Genomic DNA, 21248 nt, shown 5'->3' with positions numbered 1-21248 from the left:
CCCCACCCTACAATATCCACACACACACACACACACGCACAAACTAATGCATCGGCGGGCAGGCACTCATGCGCTCAAATGCATGCACACACACCCTGTCTCAAGCTTCTTGACGCCTCGCTGCACCCAGCAGCCACAGTGACTATGTCGACACAGTATCCAGTCTTTTCCCCTGTGTGCTTCCTCTCTCAGAGTCCACTCACTCTGCAACCACCAAGATGTCTGTTTGTTTCTGCATCTGTCTGTCCATGTGCTCTACCTTCCATCCATCTTTGAGAACAGGGAGAGTATTTGAGAACAATAAAACGTTTTGCACCACGGCCAAGTTGGATCTCCTCCAAAAAACTGGTATGAAACTGATTTGATTCATTTCCTTCTGAGAAAAAGTTGTGCAATTATTTGTAATTCATTCTGGGAAGAAATTGTATAAACTCAGCACTGATGCAAACAAAAAAAGTGTGGAACTCTTGTGTCCCTGACAGAAAGTGTAGTCAGTGTGACTGATAAGATGAGTCTCTGTCCTCATTGTCATGTGTGATGAGTCAGTCCTGTGTGTGGAGTGTTTGTGACCCTGTGTAGAGGAAATAGGAAGGCCTTCTCAAGGTGATGGTCTATTTACAGTATCAGGGACAGGGAGGTCACCATCATAGAACCACAGACTAAAACAAACCTGAGCCAACACTGGGAAGTGCCCTCCGTTTGGCCTGTATCAAAACATTCTGACCTGGAGACATAACAATAGTCTCCTGCTCTGGACACCTCATCAAAGTATTTTTGTCATTTTTCTATTATGATTATGCTATTCAATGGTACGGTGAAATGTTGTGTCCTCACCTATTTTGAGCAGTTTCATGCAATCACATAAGACAAGCGTAACAAGTGAGTTGTAGATTATATCAGAATTGTATTTATCTGAACCAAGCCCTCAAATCCCTCAGAAATACACTCCATTTTAAGCAAATCTTGAACTCTCTTATCGAAAACAGGAAGCTTTGAACAATAAGACGTTGAGTCAACTTCAGTTGTCTGAGGGCATCAGGAAACGTAAAGAAAACATTAAAACAACCATTTCAAAGCCCGCCGTCCTGAAATAAGAGAAGTGAGTGGTACTTAAACTTCTCTAAATGAGTATAAAAAAGTGAGACACGGGACCTAATCCATCTGATTACAGCTGTAATGATAGAATAGCAGAGACTCAACAAGCAGACTGTTCATAATCATTTCCTCAGGCTGGTTGGAACAATGAAGGAGAGGCCAAATGACCACCAGCTGCAGGGATCACAACTAACTTACTGGGGGGAAAGAACACAGCTATTACATTACCCATCTACTATTATTACATAGATCTGACTGTGGCCTTTCAGAACATATCTGCAGCTCGAGAAAACTCTGTGTGCGTAGGCCTACTATTACTACCATGCAAAAGGCAGTGTCAGCATTTAGGGAAGCTAAAATGCTGAAGTTGTCTGTGTTGCGATTCGAACACGCATCCTTTGAGTCGCTAGAGGTTTGCGTTATACATCCACCCCGACCAACCACCTTACTTTCGTTTTTTGCGTTAAGTAACCTTTTGTTTTATGTAACCATACCAAACGTATACATATACTAATTTCACTGTCCCTGACTTACATTTACTATGTTATGTCTAGTCTATGAGACCAGCCTGGGGCAGAGAGATGTAGAATATGTCTGAGGGAAATAAAAAACACATGCACATCTAAATGCATTAAAACCAACCATTCTTGGGCATCGTCAAAACTGTGCAAATACATAAAACAACGACGACATTTGTTGCAGGATAATTTTTTAAAATGCTATTTTTTAGGCCTACGTGAATTATTGACTTGGCTAACAACGAATTTGGTGGAAATATAGAAATTGATTGGAAAACGAATTTACATTCTATGACAAGTAGAAAGTAGTCCACAAACTAATGCAAAACTCTGCAACTCCTGAAATCAGAACCAAGGCTTTTGGAGAGTAACGACCTCTTTCCCCTCGTGACGCTCTTCCTTCCTCTCCTCTCCCACCCAGAGTCAGAACGCTCAGATGGGATCTGGAGAATGTGACATGATCTGGAACACTCATAGGGAAAGAGATATCACTGCGGGGATTACTTTACTGTTAAAAGCAGTTACTGGAATTGATGGAAATGCGCAAAGACACGCGCGGTTCTTTGGCACGCTGGGGACCGCCGCCCGGAATGTAGAAGTGTCCGCTTTTAACCGAAGAATTGGATTGGAGAAACCACTGCTCATTTGTGATTTGCGGTTTTGAGGATTACAATTATGATTGATATCTTGTACTTGTTGTGCCTCATACCTGTGTCAGGTAAGTGGGGGGGGGGACAAGCTTATTCTGATCCATTCAATTTTAAACCCTAAATAAATTGTATCCTAAAAACACAGTAATACCCCTTTCACACACAGTCAAAGATCACACAAATGTACAATGCCTGCCTGTTTTTGGCCAAGGTAAAATTAGTTTTATACTGGATATTCAGTGGATATTCTCTCATCAATAGCTATTGAACCAAGCATGCCATGACTATGAAGATGGTATATTCTGAAAGGGGTGGATGGAGAATAATCCACACCATAAAAAATGTATATACAGTTGTCGGAAGTTTACATGCACCTTAGCCAAATACATTTAAACTCAGTTTTTCACAATTCCTGACATTTGATCCTAGTAAATATTCCCGGTCTTAGGTCAGGATCACCACTTTATTTTAAGAATGTGAAATGTCAGAATAATAGTAGAGCGAATTTTATTTCAGCTTTTATTTCTTTCATCACATTCCCAGTGGGTCAGAAGTTTACATACACTCAATTTGGTAGCATTGCTTTTAAATTGTTTAACTTGGGTCAAATGTTTCAGGTAGCCTTCCACAAGCTTTCCACAATAAGTTGGGGGAATTTTGGCCCATTCCTCCTGACAGAGCTGGTGTAACTGAGTCAGGTTTGTAGGCCATTGTCCATTTGGAAGACCCATTTGGACCAAGCTTCAACTTCCTGACTGATGTCTTGAGATGTTGCTTCAAAATATCAACATAATTTTCCTCCCTCATGATGCCATCTATTTTGTGAAGTGCACCAGTCCCTCCTGCAGCAAAGCACCCCCACAACATGATGCTGCCACCCCCGTGCTTCTCGGTCGGGATGGTGTTCTTCGGCTTGCAAGCATCCCCCTTTTTCCTCCAAACATAACGATGGTCATTATGGCCAAACAGTTCTATTTTTGTTTCATCAGACCAGAGGACATTTCTCCAAAAAGTACGATCTTTGTCTCCATGTGTAAGATGCAAACCGTAGTCTGGCTTTTTTATGGCGGTTTTGGAGCAGTGGCTTCTTCCTTGCTGAGCGGCCTTTCAGGTTATGTCGATATAGGACTCGTTTTACTGTGGATATAGATACTTTTGTACCTGTTTCCTCCAGCGTCTTCACAAGGTCCTTTGCGGTTGTTCTGGGATTGATTTGCACTTTTCGCACCAAAGTACATTCATCTCTAAGAGAAAGAACGCAACTCCTTCCTGAGCGGTATGATGGCTGTTTGGTCCCATGGTGTTTATACTTGCGTACTATTGTTTGTACAGATGAACGTGGTACCTTCAGGCGTTTGGAAATTGCTCCCAAGGATGAACTAGACTTGTAGAGGTCTGCACTTTTTTTTCTGAGGTCTTGGCTGATTTCTTTTGATTTTCCCATGATGTCAAGCTAAGAGGCACTGAGTTTGAGGGTAGGCCTTGAAATACATCCACAGGTACACCTCCAATTGACTCAAATTATGTCAATTAGCCTATCAGAAGCTTCTAATGCCATGACATGACATTTTCCAAGTTGTTTAAAGGCACAGTCAACTTAGTGTATGTAAACTTCTGACCCACTGGAATTGTGATACAGTGAATTATAAGGGAAATAATCTGTCTGTAAACAGTTGTTGGAAAAATGACTTGTGTCATGTACAAAGTAGATAACCTAACTGACTTGCCAAAACTATAGTTTGTTAACAAGAAATTTGTGGAGTGGTTGAAAAATGAGTTTCAATGACTCCAACCTAAGTGTATGTAAACTTCCGACTTCAACTGTATATATTACGATTTCGGATCTCAATCTTCAATAGCTCTTACACAAAGCGTGGCATGACCTTGACACAGGTGGAGGATGGAAAAAATCCACAGCTTTGGGATATATATATATTTTTTTCTGGCTTTCATTTTTAAATTGTTATTAATTTAGCCAATGCTCTTATCCAGAGCGACTTACAGGCGCAATTACGGTTAAGTGCCCTGATCAAGGGCACAGCGTCAGTTTTCCACCTAGTCGGCTCAGGGATTTGAACCAGCAACCTTTCGATTACTGGCCAAACACTCTTAACCACAAGGCTAAGAACTCCATGTTTGAAATACAGACAGCCCCCAAGGTTGAACAACATCCCCCATCCCTCTTCGCTTCCTAATTTACCAGTTACCCACTGACATGTATAAAAGGGGTATGTATACATGCAAGGAAGTGGTAAATAAGGGGCTGTTTGAAAGGGGCCCATATAAACATTGCCTGGTATTTTTTTTACAGGTAACATACTACACCTTCTGTCTGAAATAGGTATAAGCTACATTACTCAAGGTGCTTATTAGATGTTGTAATCATTTCCACTGAATGTTTATGCCCCAGAAAGAAGGCTATAACGTAGGCTATGCAAGGCAACTGTAATTTAGATTTCTGAACATCAGAATTGATTTGACACAACAAGTTATGGGCTACTATAAAAGTTCAATGGGAGTGCAGAATGCATCCTCCTAAGAGAGCAGGAGCTCATCCCTGTTTCCTTCTATTGTTCCGTGGATCAGGGCTCAAATGCCACAGAACAGGAATGTTGGCGGATTTATGTTGCACCATTTCTGTGCCACCATATATGATGTGTTTTCTGATTTGGCTCCTAATGATTTATGTTGCACCATTTCTGTGCCACCATATATGATGTGTTTTCTGATTTGGCTCCTAAGGATTTATGTTGCACCATTTCTGTGCCACCATATATGATGTGTTTTCTGATTTGGCTCCTAATGATTTATGTTGCACCATTTCTGTGCCACCATATATGATGTGTTTTCTGATTTGGCTCCTAAGGATTTATGTTGCACCATTTCTGTGCCACCATATATGATGTGTTTTCTGATTTGGCTCCTAATGATTTATGTTGGTTGCACTGATTCTAGGTCAGTTTGTAACTGAAATATGTCCCCAGGTTGTAGCGTTATGCCCTCAGGCCCTTAAATTCTAATCTGGACCTCGAAGCCAGTTCCATTGCTTTTTTCCCCCATTCTTAATAATCTGGTAGAACAGAACACCAGCAATAGCCCGGACCTCGTAGGGTAAGATTTAAATACCCCTGCCCTAAGGTCTAGTACTGTTTGTTTGGGTTAGAATGAATTAACAGATTTTTATAACATCAATAGATTACTACAGTAGTTTCCCTTTGTTGTTTTATCTCATAATAGTGTAGATTACTGTATCATGTGAGCGATGCCATCTCGTCCGTACAGGTGCGGTTACAGACCTGACGATGATCTCCAACGCCGAGGCCTCCACCCCTCAGCGCTTCTCCATATCTTGCCTCACTGGGGAGCGGGATGCAGCAGAGTTAGACCTGGACATCAAGAAGGACAACAGCATTCTCATCCTCCCCTCACCGTCCCGATACAGCGTCAAGAGGCCCAAGACCAAGGAGGTGGTGGCCAATGAGTTTGTTGGTATAGTGGACCAGACGGGCATCTTCTATTGTCATGCATCAAAGAGAACTAGTCCTACTAGAAACCTGGTCACAGTCACTCTCATCAACAACTACAGCAAAGGTAAGGAAGAGGCTCTCAGTGAAAGAGAGTGTGTGTGTGTGAGTGTGAGTGTGAGTGTGAGAAAGAGAGAGAGAGAGAGAGAGAGAGAGAGAGAGAGAGAGAGAGAGAGAGAGAGAGAGAGAGAGAGAGAGAGAGAGAGAGAGAGAGAGAGAGAGAGAGAGAGAGAACACATCTTCTTCTGTATTGCTCCTTCCAGGTCTTTTTGTCCCAGCCCACCTCACAGTGACGACTAACAGAGGGGACACAGTCCACCTGGCCATGCAGGTCCTCAGCTCCCAGAGGAGAGATGTCACCTGGAAGTACAATGGTGAGTTACGGAGGGAGGGAATAGATTCATCTAAATGAGAAAATGACATGGCAATAGAGCCAATTGCTTGATTCATTGATTAATGATGTTAATGATATCTTGTCCTATGTGCTGACTCATACTGTGTTCTATCACCAGGAAACTATTTCTACATGACCCACTGGGGTGATGTGTCCAACAGTACGACCGTATTAACCTTTGAGGACGTGACTCGTGCCCACGAGGGCATCTACAGTGCAGGCTTCGTGGGAGACAGTCCCATCAATGGAGCCTGGATGAGGCTGATTGTCAGAGGTACAGAAGGGGTGTTCATATTAAACACACACACACACACACATACACAAATTGACTCGTTCATTTTAGTAGTTAGTTTGACCTGCTAGTGCTGGCCGCAATGAGTCCTACAGCAGTATTAATACATTCTCTTCCGGCTCGGTGTAAGATGGTGTAAGAATGACTGCAGGTCATTGATTATTGAACGTTATGATGGACACAGCTTTGTAGAACCAAAACATACACAGCCTCTACTCAACAAACTCCAACTCGAGAGCAAATCGTTTGGGGGCTGCAGTTTACGAATGATATTGAGCTTATCACCCTCACAGCAGTCAAGCAATGCATTCCTCCATGAGTCGTTCACAATCCTGTCCTGTTGCGGCCACAACTTCACTTCAAATGGAACAAAACATGATCTTATTTGTATGCCTAGCAATCAACAAATGTAACAAGTTTCAGTCGCAAATGACAGCTCCAATAAGCCCCCTATGGTGAACGAATGTAGAATCATGACTCTTGAGTTTTTAGTTCATCGTTCACCAGTAGGGGGTCCTGGTGCTCTGGGCATTACTGACTCAAATAAAATGAGTTGAAAGATTTGTTATTTTGACTGAACGAGTCAAAAAGATTAGAGTCAGTAAAATAAGCTGAACTTCCCATTGCTATTGTATACTGTCTGTCCTGGGATTGATCTATTTTCCTCTGGATGTAAGCCTGACAATACATTTAGTTATTTCTTCTCTGAAACACTTTTGGTTGGACATTGTTAGTACTAAGTTAATAGTCTTACCTGTCTTACCTTTATTTATATTTAACCCTTACTTTACCAGGTAAGTTGACTGAGAACACATTGTCATTTACAGCAATGACCTGGGGAATAGTTAGTAGGGGAGAGGAGGGGGGATGAAGTAGCCAATTGGAAGCTGGGGATGATTAGGTGGCCATGATGGTATGAGGGCCAGATTGGGAATTTACCCAGGATACCGGGGTTAACACCCCTACTCTTATGATAAGTGGCATGGGATCTTTAGTGACCACAGACAGTCAGGACACCCGTTTAACATCCCATCTGAAAGTCGACACCCTACACGGGGCAATGTCCCCAATTACTGCCCTGGGGAAAGAGTGCCTCCTACTGGCCCTCCAACACCTCTCCCAGCAGCATCTCTCTTACTGCTAACCATCACAACAATCACATATGGATGAGGTGTTTGTATTTGGGTGGGTTAGCCACTGATGCTTCTCTGCTGTCGCTCCCAGACTGTGCAAGTAAGAAGTGGGGTGCCGACTGTGACAAGGACTGTCCAGAGTGTCTCAATGGAGGGGTGTGTCACGACAGGGACGGGGACTGTATCTGTCCACCAGGGTTCATGGGGATGCGCTGTGAGACAGGTGAGTGTGGGTGTGTCTGGGTGTGAGTGTGGGTGTGTGTGTGTGTGTGTGTGTGTGTGTGTGGGGGGGGGGGGTTACAGGCAATATGTTAAAGAATAACATTGTTCATACACACAATTGCTAATTTGTAGTGTGTGTGTGTGTGTGTGTGTGTGTGTGTGTGTGTGTGTGTGTGTGTGTGTGTGTGTGTGTGTGTGTGTGTGTGTGTGTGTGTGTGTGTGTGAAATACAGTATATTCTATTGACAAACTGTCTGAAATAACTGTGCCTGTCCTGTACTAAATCTAGGACTAATGTCTTCCCTTCCAGCCTGCAGAGAGGGGATGTTTGGCCGTAACTGCCAGGAGGGGTGCAGGTCAGAGCTGGACTGTGTAGGGCTGAGGTTCTGCCTGGCCGACCCTTACGGATGCTCCTGTGCCAGCGGATGGTTTGGGAACCACTGTAACAAATGTGAGTTAATTTGTTATAAATAGGGTTATGGCGTATTTTCAGCCTTTGATTGACAAATAAATATTGATTGTACTGTACAACCAACCAATCGACATTACTGCATGTGTTAAAATAGATACGTACATAACATGCATAGCCAGATTAGGTAGCAATTCATGACACACTTATTAGAACCTCAACACCTTGGCATTCCCATCCTAATGTCTTCCCTCCCCCAGCCTGCCACAGGGACATGTACGGGGCAGACTGCAGCCTGAGCTGTAGGTGTAAGAACGGGGGAGTGTGTAACCGTTTCAGTGGATGTCAGTGTCCCACTGGCTGGAGAGGACAGCACTGTGAGAAATCAGGTAGGTAAACATGACTTCCTCTTCCTCATCTTCCTCCTCATCATCACCACTGGTGCCTCTACCAAGCATCTTCTTCCTCATCTTCATCTGTTTCTCCCCCATCAGACCGCGCCCCTCAGATCTTGGACATGGCCAGTAGCCTGGAGTGGAACCTTGACTCCAGCCCTGAGATCCTGTGTTCTGCCACAGGCAACCCCCTGCCCAGCCACACCAGCATCGAGCTGCGCAAACTGGACAGTTCTGTGCTCAAGGTAGAGGCAATGGAGGGATGGCCAGGGTGTTTATTTTATATTGGATTATTCCGTTACTGGGAATCAAACGGTGATGGTGTAGTCAGTGAGATTTGGGAAATTCTGTGTTTTTGTAACAGTGAAAATAGGTGAATATTTTTTATGCTAATGTCAGTTGGCTCAACATACAGACTTACCCATATCTATTTGGACCTCTCTCAGGCATCTCGCACCACCATGGACTCCCATAAGAGCACAGCCCAGTTTGAGATCCCCCGTCTGTCCTTCGAGCATGCTGGATTATGGGAGTGCAGGGTCTCCACCAATGGGGGACAAGACTCCCGCAAGTTCAACCTCACTGTCAAAGGTCAGAAGAGAAAAGTCTTTAACTGGTCCAGATCAGTCAGTGTGAGGTGCTTAACATCGAGGGCAGCATTCCTAGACACAGAGGAACCCTAGTCCTGGTCTTGGACATACGTCTTAGTGCAGGACTTGATTTGAGTGGGAAACCTGTCCTAAATACACACTGAGAAAAAGGGTAGATAAAAAGGTTTTAATGTTCTGGTTGAAACTTGTCATATCACCCATCTCACCCACACCCTCACCCCCACCCGCTCTCTCGCCAGAGCCGCCGTGCCCCAGCACCCCTCCCAAGCTGTTGGAGAAGAGGAGTAAGCAGCTGGTGGTGATGCCTGTGGACTCCTACAGAGGAGACGGACCCATCGACTCCACCAAGCTCCTCTACAAGCCCATGGAGACTGGAGACTCCTGGTCCTCCATCATAGGTATGTCAGGTGGAGTTTGATCTCATGTAAAGTCATGGGAGTTACAACTACACATCTTGGCAAGTGGCAACATGCGTTATTATCCATTTGACAGGAAAGATCGCTGTGGTATATCAGAGCGTATACCACGGGTATGACAAAACATGTATTTTTACTGCTCTAATTACATTGGTAACCAGTTTCTAATAGCAATAAGGCACCTCGGGGTTTGTGGTATATGGCCAATATACCACGGCTAAGGGCTGTGTCCAGGCACTCCGTGTTGCCCGGCTCGGCCCTCGTTGCTTAATTATACAGTATACACTTTAGATCCCTATGCTACATTGATAATGGTCTCTGATGCTCTCTCTCTCTGTTCATGTTCTTCAGTATACAGTAGAGAGCCTATAACTCTGATGAATCTGAAGCCGTCTACACGCTACCACGTCCGTGTCCAGCTGACCCGTCCTGGGGAGGGAGGGGAGGGAACTCTGGGGCCTGAGGCCATCATGGAGACTGACTGTCCAGGTGAGAAACAACATAGCGGCCATTTTAGTTTTGTAGTATCGTAATGGAAGAAAGTCAGAGCAGAGGTTTGATGAAGCTGCAGAGGGGGAGTGTGTGTGTGTGTGTGTGTGTGTGTGTGTGTGTGTGTGTGTGTGTGTGTGTGTGTGTGTGTGTGTGTGTGTGAGAGAGAGAGAGTTGAAGTTAGTCGTAGTTTGTCCTAGTGGACAGCTAGTGCTGGTTCTGAATCTGGGAATGGTTCTTTAATTCTGAGGTCTATAAGTGACCAGATCAGAATGTTCTTTGTCCGTCTGTAAGCCCGAGGCTAAGTAAACAGTAGAATGAGAAAGTATCCCAGGCTGGTGGACCTCTCCCTGACTGCGTGTTCTGTGTCGCTACTGTAGAGCCAACGGTTCGACCGGAGATTGACTTCAGTTCGCTGGAGGGCCGCAACGCCACCGTACGCTGGCTGTTGCCTGGCAACGCGGGCGGGGCCGTGGGTGCGGCCAGCGGGTTCTTAGTGCAGCTCTTTGGGCCCTCCCCCTCAGGAGAGAAGCTGAGAGAGGAGACCACCCTGCTCAATGTGCTCTCCACCAAGTTCTACAACCTGCAGTACCACCAAGACTACACAGTGGTCGTCAGGCTACTCAACTGTGGCAGTCTGGGGCCTGCCTCTAAGCCTTACCACTTCCGCATCAACAGCCAGGGTAACTAACAAAATCTCTTTCTATTGGCTTAGCGGTGAGTGTTGACGAGCGTGATTGGTGGATGTATGGTGTATGGTGCCTGGCTCCCCCCTGCCCTCGTAGTGTGTCATGATTAAAGAAAGGAAATCAGAATGAAAGCATTGTGCAGCATTGGGCAATAGCCATGTAGCCATGTAGCATAAGATAACACCTTCTGACCAATACTAACCCTGATGTATCCTCTCTTTTCCCCTCTCTCCCCCTCTCCCTCAGGTCCCTCCTCTCCTCGTAATGTCCAGGCCCTGCCCCTGTCTGTGTCTGCGGTGCAGGTGAAGTGGCAGCCCCCTGAGGACCCTAACGGGGGCATAGTGAAGTACATCATAGAGTACCAGCCAGTGGGTCAGGGCAGCCTGCACCCCTGGGTAGATACTGACGATGGCAACAAGACGGTTAAAGACGTGACTGCACTTAACGGGAGTACTCTCTACCAGTTCAGAGTGAGAGCCTTCTCTAAAGTACCGGGAGAGTGGAGCAAGATGGTCCATGCCAGGACCCAGGGAGATGGTGAGAGATCGATTACACCACTCTGCCAAATGAATGAGAGAGAGAGAGAGAGAGAGAGAGAGAGAGAGAGAGAGAGAGAGAGAGAGAGAGAGAGAGAGAGAGAGAGAGAGAGAGAGAGAGAGAGAGAGAGAGAGAGAGAGAGAGAGAGAGAGAGAGAGAGAGAGAGAGAGAGAGAGAGAGAGAGAGAGAGAGAGAGAGAGAGAGAGAGAGATACTTAGCCTAATACTAAGGATACTTAGCCTAATACTAAGGATACTTAGCCTATTGTACATAAGAAATAGGAGATGCCCAGGTGATTCTCACTGCACACCTCCTCATCTCCTCCTCGCCTCCTCATCACCTCCTCATCTTCTCCTCACCTCCTCTCCTCATCTCCTCCTCACCTCCTCTCCTCATCTCATCTCTCCTCCTCCTCACCTCCTCATCTCCTCCTCTCCTCCTCCCCTTTCAGGCTTCCAGGACTTCACTCCAACCACCCAGGGTGTGGGCAGGCGTCCAGGCAGCGAGGGCTACCAGCTGGTGGTGGCGGTAGTGGGGTCTGTGACGGTCACCTGTGTCACCATCCTGCTGGCCCTGCTGGCCCTCTTCTGCATCCGCAAGACCCTGCTCAACCGCAGACGCAGCTTCACCTACCAGTCTGGATCGGTGAGAGACAGAGTGAGAGAGAGAGACACGGCACACCACAGTCATTAACTAGTTCACTAAATATACACTGAGTGTACCAAACATTAAGAACACCTTCCTAATATTGAGTTGCACCCCCTCTTGCCCTCAGAACAGACTCCATTCATTGGGGTATGGATTCTTCAAAGTGTCAAAAGCGTTTCACAGGGATGCTGGACAATGTTGGCATTGCTTCCCACAGTTGTGTCAAGTTTGCTGGAAGTCCTTTGGGTGGTGGACCATTCTTGATACACAGGAAACTGTTGAGTGTGAAAACCCAGCAGTGTTGCAGTTCTTGACACACTCAAACCAGTGCGCCTGGCACCTACTAACATATCCCGTTCAAAAGCACTTAAATCTTTTGTCTTGCCCATTCACCCTCTGAATGCCACACATACACCAACCATGTCTCAATTGTTTCAAGGCTTGAAAATCCTTCTTTTTAACCTGTCTCCTCCCCTTCATATACACTGATTGAAGTGGATTTAACAGGTGACATCAATAAGGGATCATATAGTTCACCTGGACTCACCCGGCCATTATACTGTGGAAAGCAGGTGTTCTTAATGTTTTGTACAGTTTATATATCCACTTTTTACACTATATTATACATCGCAACATATTATTAGAAACCTCTCTATATATACAATTTTTATACTTTGACTGGTTAAAAATGAATGAAATGAATCATTGCAACCCGTAGGGAGAGGAGACCATCCTGCAGTTTAACTCTGGGACCCTGACCCTGACGAGGAGACCAAAGCCTGCCGCCGAGTCCCTCACCTACCCCATCCTGGAGTGGGATGACATCAAGTTCGAGGACGTCATCGGAGAGGGCAACTTCGGCCAGGTCATCAAGGCCATGATCAAGAAGGATGGGGCCAAGATGAGCGCTGCTATCAAGATGCTGAAAGGTAGTAGGTACCACACAAACACACACAGGCACACACACCAAAACAGACACACACAAACACACACAGGCACACACACCAAAACAGACACACACAAACACACACAGGCACACACACCAAAACAGACACACACAGACACACACAGGCACACACACCAAAACAGACACACACAGACACACACAGGCACACACACCAAAACAGACACACACAAACACACACAGGCACACACACTAAAACAGACACACACAGACACACAAAGACACACACACACTAAAACCTCTGACAACAAGCCAGGGGTCAAATTGAACAAGCTTCTTTCTCTGTACCTGTTTGTAACTTGCTATGTTTGCTGTGTTTCGTTTTGAGCAGAGTTTGCCTCTGAGAATGACCACCGGGACTTTGCAGGAGAGCTGGAGGTATTGTGTAAACTGGGCCAGCATCCCAACATCATCAACCTCATAGGAGCCTGTGAAAACAGGGGTGAGTCTCCCACCTACTGGTCAGGGTGGGGGAATTACATGCTTTTAATTGACGCTATAATAATACTGCTGGCCGTAATATAACACGTCCCTCTTCAAGTAAATACTTTTAAATATGAGTTTTGAAGAAAGTTGAAAGAAATAAGTCTGTATTATTTTATGTTTTGCTATAGCATGTGTATAGGGATTTTAAGATGTCAAGCTGTGTAAACTGTAAATGGTTTACAGGTCAACTTTGTATTTGTTCAGTACTGATTGCATACTGCTTAGTTGCCTGAGCCCAACATGCAGGGCATGAAGTGGTTTTAATATCCTGAGTTATCCGGATGCATACAGATCCTCTGATGTGCACCTGGACATGACTGTGTGTCGTCCAACCCAAAGAAACCCTGTCTATCTGCAAGAAGCATTTGCACTATCAGATTTGTTTTGCTTGTCCATATGCCACATCAGCAAACGGTTCCGCTGCTGCATATCTATCTGTGTGATACAGAATCTTGGGACCAAGCTCTGAGCATGACATTTCAATTTCCATACCACATCTGATGGTTTTGGGACATAATTGAATTGCCTGTTACTCTTTGTACTTTAGAGGGAGATTACAAAAACAACTCAACCACGAGAAAAATACATCCTACCAAACCACTGTGTTTCACAATCCTACTGGTTCTCAAGTAGCCCTGAGAGAGAAACCAGAATGGCTGGTTAATGCTGGTTCTCTTTCTCTCTCTCTCTCTCTCTCTCTCTCTGACTCTCACTCTCTGACTCTCACTCTCTCTCTCTTGATATAATGATGATTACAACACAGAACTAGAATTAAATTTATATGGCTACATTATGATACTCAGTTAATGCCTTCCTACCTTTCCATGGCTAACTTTTATGCATATGGTATCTCCCTTAGCAACCTTCTCCATAAAGTGTACAAGTAAATCATAAAATTCCTTCACTTTCCCCTAACTGCCTCTCTCTACCTGTGTAGGGTACCTGTACATTGCCATTGAGTACGCCCCCTATGGTAACCTGCTTGACTTTCTGCGTAAGAGCAGAGTCCTGGAGACAGACCCTGCCTTTGCCAAGGAGCATGGCACCGCATCCACCCTCACCTCACAACAACTGCTGCAGTTCGCCGTCGACGTGGCAACTGGCATGCACTACCTTAGTGACAAACAGGTATGGTATATACACAGATGTCTCTGTGAACTCTAAAGATGTGTCCCTGTGTTGGGAGGGGAGTTGCCAGTTCTATGTGGTTCGTATCCAAGTTTGACAGCATACTTTTAGTTCATTGTTTTACAGCTGTGCTTCAATACACAAATGATGATTGATAAATGTGACAGAGAATCTTCGTTTATGTAGTTTTCCTCTCAACATACATTTTCAATTATATAATTCCCAGATGTTATCTTCATCCTCTCTCTCTCGCTCTCGCTCTCTCTCTCTCTCTCTCTCTCTCTCTCTCTCTCTCTCTCTCTCTCTCTCTCTCTCTCTCTCTCTCTCGCTCTCGCTCTCGCTCTCGCTCTCGCTCTCTCTAGTTCATCCACAGAGATCTGGCAGCGAGGAACGTTCTAGTGGGAGACAACCTGGTCGCTAAGATAGCAGACTTCGGTCTGTCCAGAGGAGAGGAGGTCTATGTCAAGAAGACCATGGTGGGTGCTCAGTCGCAAACAGCAATGTGCATTATCAAACAATAGCCAGTGTACTAGTCTGTAATGATTCCCCAAAATGAGTACAGATGATAAATAAGACTGTGAAATTAGTGGAAGGAACTGAAGAGGGAAGTAACTGCATAGGAGGACTGAACTGTACGATGTCTTGACCTTTTCTCTTTGCATTACAGGGGAGGTTGCCTGTGCGTTGGATGGCGATAGAGTCCCTAAACTACAGTGTGTACACCACCAAGAGTGACGTGTGAGTATCTGTCTGGGAAATTCATAGTTCAACTAGAACAAATCGTGGCTTTATTTAGACAATTATACCATGTCTTCCAGTAACGGGTGGAAGATAATACGATGCCAGCAGTCACATGATCCCGGTCTATCTCTCTACCCTGCTGTCCAAAACAACAAATCATGTTCGCCCCCCACCGCCCCAGTCAATGGTGAACTGATAACTTAGGGCAGAGGAACTGATAACAACCCAGGAAGCCCTAGGGAACATAGAGCCAGTGGATGGTCTCACTACCACACAGAGCCTGTCAAACACACACTATTTATACCCACCTCAGAACTGACTGGAAGGCCCTAGGACAGCTACAGGAAGGGAAACGAAAAAGAGTTGGTTAGGTTAGCAGAGAAGAGAGACGTTTCTGTAGTAAACAAGTTGTAAATGAGCTGTGTGTGTGTGCGCGTGCGCGTGTGTGTGAGCTAAGGCACACAGAACATAAGAAAAGATAACCAGACCGTTACTCTGTCTTTACGAGAGAGAGAGAGAGAATATATAGACATAACATGACATTTGAAATTTCTTTATTCTTTTGGAACTTGTGTGAATGTAATATTTACTGTCCACTTTTATTGTTTATTTCACTTTTGTTTATCAATTTCACTTGCTTTGGCAATGTAAACATTTGTTTCCCATACCAATAAAGCCCTTTGAATTGAATTGAATTGAGAGAGAGAAAGAGAGAGAGAGATAACCTGAAGCAGAGTCATATTGTATTTCTACAGAATGACTGACAGTTAACTGTTCAACTTGCAGTGGGTAGGCTACATTATCTTGTTAGTTCACATTGGCAAGTCAAAATAAAACCTCTAATTACCCTGTTTAATGGATGGAATTATAATGTCCCTCTAACTGTTCAATGGCCTTTACTTCTCCACCTTTCCTCATCGTCCTTCTCTCTCTCTCTTTCTCAGATGGTCTTTCGGTGTACTTCTATGGGAGATAGTGAGTTTAGGTAAGTTGACGTCAAGTGAATGTAAAGTGTGAACTCTATTCATATTTTCAGGTGAGAAATACTATTGGCATATATTCCCAGCCATGTGGGCACCCAAAATAAAATAGTCAAAACCCCTCCGGTTATCCTGAGAGAGTATTTCCACCACAGCTTTCACATCATACTGTAAATGTACCACAGAGAGAATGGGGGAGGGGCTGAATAAACAACTTAAGAATACACAGAAAGAACATCGTCCATCACTCTAGGAAATATTATGTCATAAAAGTCTGAGCAAAACAACCCCTCTTGTGAGGAATGATGATGGTGATGATGATGATGGTGGTGATGATGATGATGAAGATGGTGGTGATGATGATGGTGATGGCTGGGTGATGATGGTGATGATGGTGATGATGATGATGATGATGGTGATGATGATGATGATGATGATGAAGATGGTGGGGATGATGATGATGATGATGATGATGGAATGATGATGGGGATGGTTGGGTGATGATGGTGATGATGGTGATGATGATGATGGTGATGATGATGATGATGATGAAGATGGTGGTGATGATGATGATGATGGAATGATGATGATGATGAAGATGGTGGTGATGATGATGATGATGATGATGATGATGATGATGATGATGATGATGATGATGATGATGATGATGGTGGTGGTGGTGGTGGTGGTGATGATGATGATGAGGATTTTGACCAAGACTATGACTGACAGACATCAGTCCATGCCCAGTGTCAGTGCCCTGTGTCAGTGCCCCGTGTCAGTGTATGGTTGTAAAAGTTAATCCGTCCCCCTGTTCTCTCTCTTTGTCTACCAGGTGGTACTCCTTACTGTGGGATGACCTGTGCCGAGCTTTACGAGAAGCTCCCTCAGGGCTACAGGATGGAACAGCCCAGGAATTGTGACGACGAAGTGTAAGCAATGACCTGGGCTTGGAACTGTGTGTGCGTGCATACATGTGTGTGTGAGAGTGAGTGAGTGAGTGAGTGAGTGAGTGAGTGAGTGAGTGAGTGAGTGAGTGAGTGAGTGAGAAGTGAGTGAGTGAGTGAGTGAGTGAGACACAGACAGAGAGAGACACCGACACAGACAGAGAGAGACACAGACAGAGAGAGACACCGACACAGACAGAGAGAGACACAACACAGACAGAGAGAGACACAGACACATACAGACACAGACACCGACAGAGAGAGACACAGACAGAGAGAGACACAGATGCAGACAGAGAGAGACACAGACACAGACAGAGAGAGACACAGACAAAGACAGAGAGACACAGACAGATAGAGACACAGACACAGACAGAGAGAGACACAGACAAAGACAGAGAGACACAGACAGATAGAGACACAGACACAGACAGAGAGAGACACAGACAAAGACAGAGAGAGACACAGACAGAGATAGTCACAGACACAGACAGAGAGAGACACAGACAAAGACATAGAGAGACACAGACAAAGACAGAGAGACAGAGACACAGACAGAGAGAGACACAGACACAGACAGAGAGACACAGACAGAGGCACAGGCACAGACAAAGAGAGACACAGACAGAGAGAGACACAAACATAGAGAGACACAGACATAGAGAGACACAGACACAGGCAGAGAGAGACACAGACACAGACAGAGACAGAGATGGACACAGCCATAGACAGAGACACAGACAGAGAGAGATACAGACACAGACAGAGAGAGACACAGACAGAGAAGAGACCCAGACACAGACAGAGAGAGACACCGACACAGAAAGAGAGAGACACAGAAAGAGACACAGACACGGACAGAGAGAGACACAGACAGAGACAGAGAGAGACACAGACACAGACAGAGAGAGACACAGACAGAGAGAGACACAGACACAGACAGAGAGAGACACCGACACAGACAGAGAGAGACACCGACACAGACAGAGAGAGACACAGACACAGACCGAGAGAGACACAGACAGAGAGAGACACCAACACAGACAGAGAGAGACACAGACACAGACAGACAGAGACACAGACACAGACAGAGAGAGACACAGACACAGACAGAGAGAGACACAGACACAGACAGAGAGAGACACAGACAGAGACACAGACACAGACAGAGAGAGACACAGTCACAGACAGAGAGAGACACAGACACAGACAGACACAGACACAGACAGAGATAGTCACAGACACAGAGAGACACAGACAAAGACATAGAGAGACACAGACAAAGACAGAGAGACAGAGACACAGACAGAGAGAGACACAGACACAGACAGAGAGAGAGAGACACAGACACAGACAGACACAGACACAGACAGAGAGAGACACAGACAGAGAGAGACACCAACACAGACAGAGAGAGACACAGAGACAGACACAGACAGAGAGAGACACAGACACAGACAGAGAGAGACACAGTCACAGACAGAGAGAGACACAGACACAGACAGAGACTGTGTGCACCATTATAGCTGGTTATTATAGTTTGTTGTAGGTTTTATAATTGGTTAATAGTTTTTTTTAAATCCAGGTATGAGTTGATGAGACAGTGCTGGAGAGACCGGCCCTATGAGAGACCTCCGTTCTCCCAGATCTCTGTACAGCTCAACAGAATGCAGGAGGCCAGGAAGGTAAGGAGACTGTAACTTACAGTTTCACTTAGGACTCATATTTTCAATCTGCTAGCAACCTGACCTATCCCATAAGGTACAGAGGTAGCCTGGTCCCAGACTTGTTTGTGTTGTCTTGCAGGAGTTGGCACAGAAGATCCTGGTTAGGGTTGCAAAATTCCAGGAACTTTCAATAAATTCCCTGGTTTTTCCAAATCCTGGTTGGAGGATTCAGTATTTCCTGCTTATTAACTCCTGATTTGGAGATCCCTAGTCCTGGTTACATACAATTCCTCCTCTTTACTGAATTAATTCCTCACCTGTAATTTTCTAAATCACTCTACTATCTAACTACTCCTCTCCTTACATGCCATCCCAGGCCTACGTGAACATGGCGCTCTTCGAGAACTTCACCTATGCTGGGATAGACGCCACGGCCGAGGAGGCCTGACTTCCAGCCCCCCCAGACCCCGACAGGTCTCGTAGCCCACAGGAGAGGCCCCGAGGCTGGGCACCGCGTTACTGCCGCCCCCCTGCTGCGGCCCAACGTGGGGACCGGTGGAACAACAGACGATCCACCCGGACCACTAGGCTATAGAGGGAGGACTGTGAAAGGACACTGTCGAGGTCTGATGGGGGGACTGGTTGGGATTGGTTTGGAAGTTGTAACACTGGACTTGGGACACACCTCTGTGCTTGTTTGAAGGAAAGTTTGGAAGAGGAAGGTGCTATATCACATGATACTACACTACCAGAATCACATGATACTACACTGACAGTCACATGATACTACACTGACAGTTACATGATACTACACTACCAGAATCACATGATACTACACTGACAGTCACATGATACTACACTGACAGTTACATGATACTACACTGACAGTCACATGATACTACACTGACAGTCACATGATACTACACTGACAGTCACATGATACTACACTGACAGTCACATGATACTACACTGACAGTTACATGATACTACACTGACAGAGTCACATGATACTACACTGACAGTCACATGATACTACACTGCCAGTCACATGATACTACACTGACAGTTACATGATACTACACTGACAGTTACATGATACTACACTGCCAGAGTCACATGATACTACACTGACAGTTACATGATACTACACTGCCAGAGTCACATGATACTACACTGACAGTTACATGATACTACACTGCCAGAGTCACATGATACTACACTGACAGAGTCACATGATACTACACTGCCAGAGTCACATGATACTACACTGACAGTCACATGATACTACACTGACAGTCACATGACACTACAGTGCCAGAGTCACATGATACTACAGTGACAGAGTCACATGATACTACAGTGACAGAGTCACATGATACTACACTGACAGTCACATGATACTACACTGCCAGAGTCACATGATACTACACTGCCAGAGTCACATGATACTACACTGACAGTCACATGATACTACACTGACACAGTCACATGATACTACACTGACATAGTCACATGATACTACACTGACAGAGTCACATGATACTAAACTGACAGTCACATGATACTACACTGAGAGTCACATGATACTACACTGACAGAGTCACATGATACTACACTGACAGTCACATGATACTACACTGACAGAGTCACATGATACTACACTGCCAGTCACATGATACTACACTGCCAGTCACATGATACTACACTTCCAGTCACATGATACTACACTGACAGTGTATGTGGGGTGCCCTATGACCTTTCCTCCGTCCAAATGGAGAGAATACTTTTTTATGGACACATGGACACACGTGGAGTCTGCTGTTCATTCTGAGATGGATTAAGATGGATCCGGCTGGGGAGAAAACATACAATGTAGCACTTGAACCAGAAACATGTATATTCATGTGTATATTCACTTATTTCCCGTCTTTCGGATGGGACGTTAAACGGGTGTCCTGACTCTCTGTGGTCACTAAAGATCCCATGGCACTTTTTGTAAGAGTAGGGGTGTTAACCCCGGTGTTCTGGCTAAATTCCCAATCAGGCCCTCAAACCATCATGGCCTCCTAATCATCCCCAGCTTCCAATTGGCTCATTCATCTCCTCTCCCCTGTAGCTATTCCCCAGGTCGTTGCTGTAAATGAGAATGTGTTCAGTCAACGTACCTGGTAAAATAACGGTAAATAAAATGGTAGTACAGTATATCATGAGAATGTAACCGCTGTGCTTTTTACTGTCTTTCCTTCCTCTTAAAGTGTACTTACAGAATATATCCTCCTTTTGTAAAAGTTTAGTATAAATCATATACACAGAC

The 21248-nt window shown here is 45.1% G+C and overlaps 1 protein-coding gene across 4 annotated transcripts; it reads left to right on the top strand.

The window, feature by feature from the left end:
* The first annotated feature begins 2037 nt into the window (after positions 1-2037).
* LOC129810724 (tyrosine-protein kinase receptor Tie-1-like) lies at positions 2038-21248 on the top strand. Of its 4 annotated transcripts, none has more exons than XM_055861517.1 (23): positions 2038-2331; positions 5546-5854; positions 6051-6161; positions 6300-6455; positions 7698-7829; positions 8138-8278; positions 8497-8625; positions 8731-8876; positions 9078-9222; positions 9482-9640; positions 10010-10147; positions 10528-10830; positions 11083-11373; positions 11825-12018; positions 12740-12950; positions 13317-13427; positions 14409-14599; positions 14962-15075; positions 15267-15337; positions 16285-16325; positions 17156-17252; positions 18853-18952; positions 19311-21248. In XM_055861517.1, the coding sequence occupies exons 1-23, from the start codon at positions 2289-2291 to the stop codon at positions 19380-19382; spliced, it is 3405 nt and encodes a 1134-aa protein (XP_055717492.1). In that variant the 5' UTR covers positions 2038-2288; the 3' UTR covers positions 19383-21248. The 4 variants fall into 4 exon arrangements, with proteins under 4 accessions (XP_055717492.1, XP_055717491.1, XP_055717490.1 ...); XM_055861516.1 differs by having other exon boundaries at positions 13314-13427; XM_055861515.1 differs by having other exon boundaries at positions 11825-12030.

Source organism: Salvelinus fontinalis, chromosome 14 (genome assembly GCF_029448725.1).
Source record: "Salvelinus fontinalis isolate EN_2023a chromosome 14, ASM2944872v1, whole genome shotgun sequence".
NCBI lineage: Eukaryota > Metazoa > Chordata > Actinopteri > Salmoniformes > Salmonidae > Salvelinus > Salvelinus fontinalis.
The sequence above is the reverse complement of the archived record's forward strand: the minus strand, read 5'-3'. Positions and strand labels throughout refer to the sequence as shown.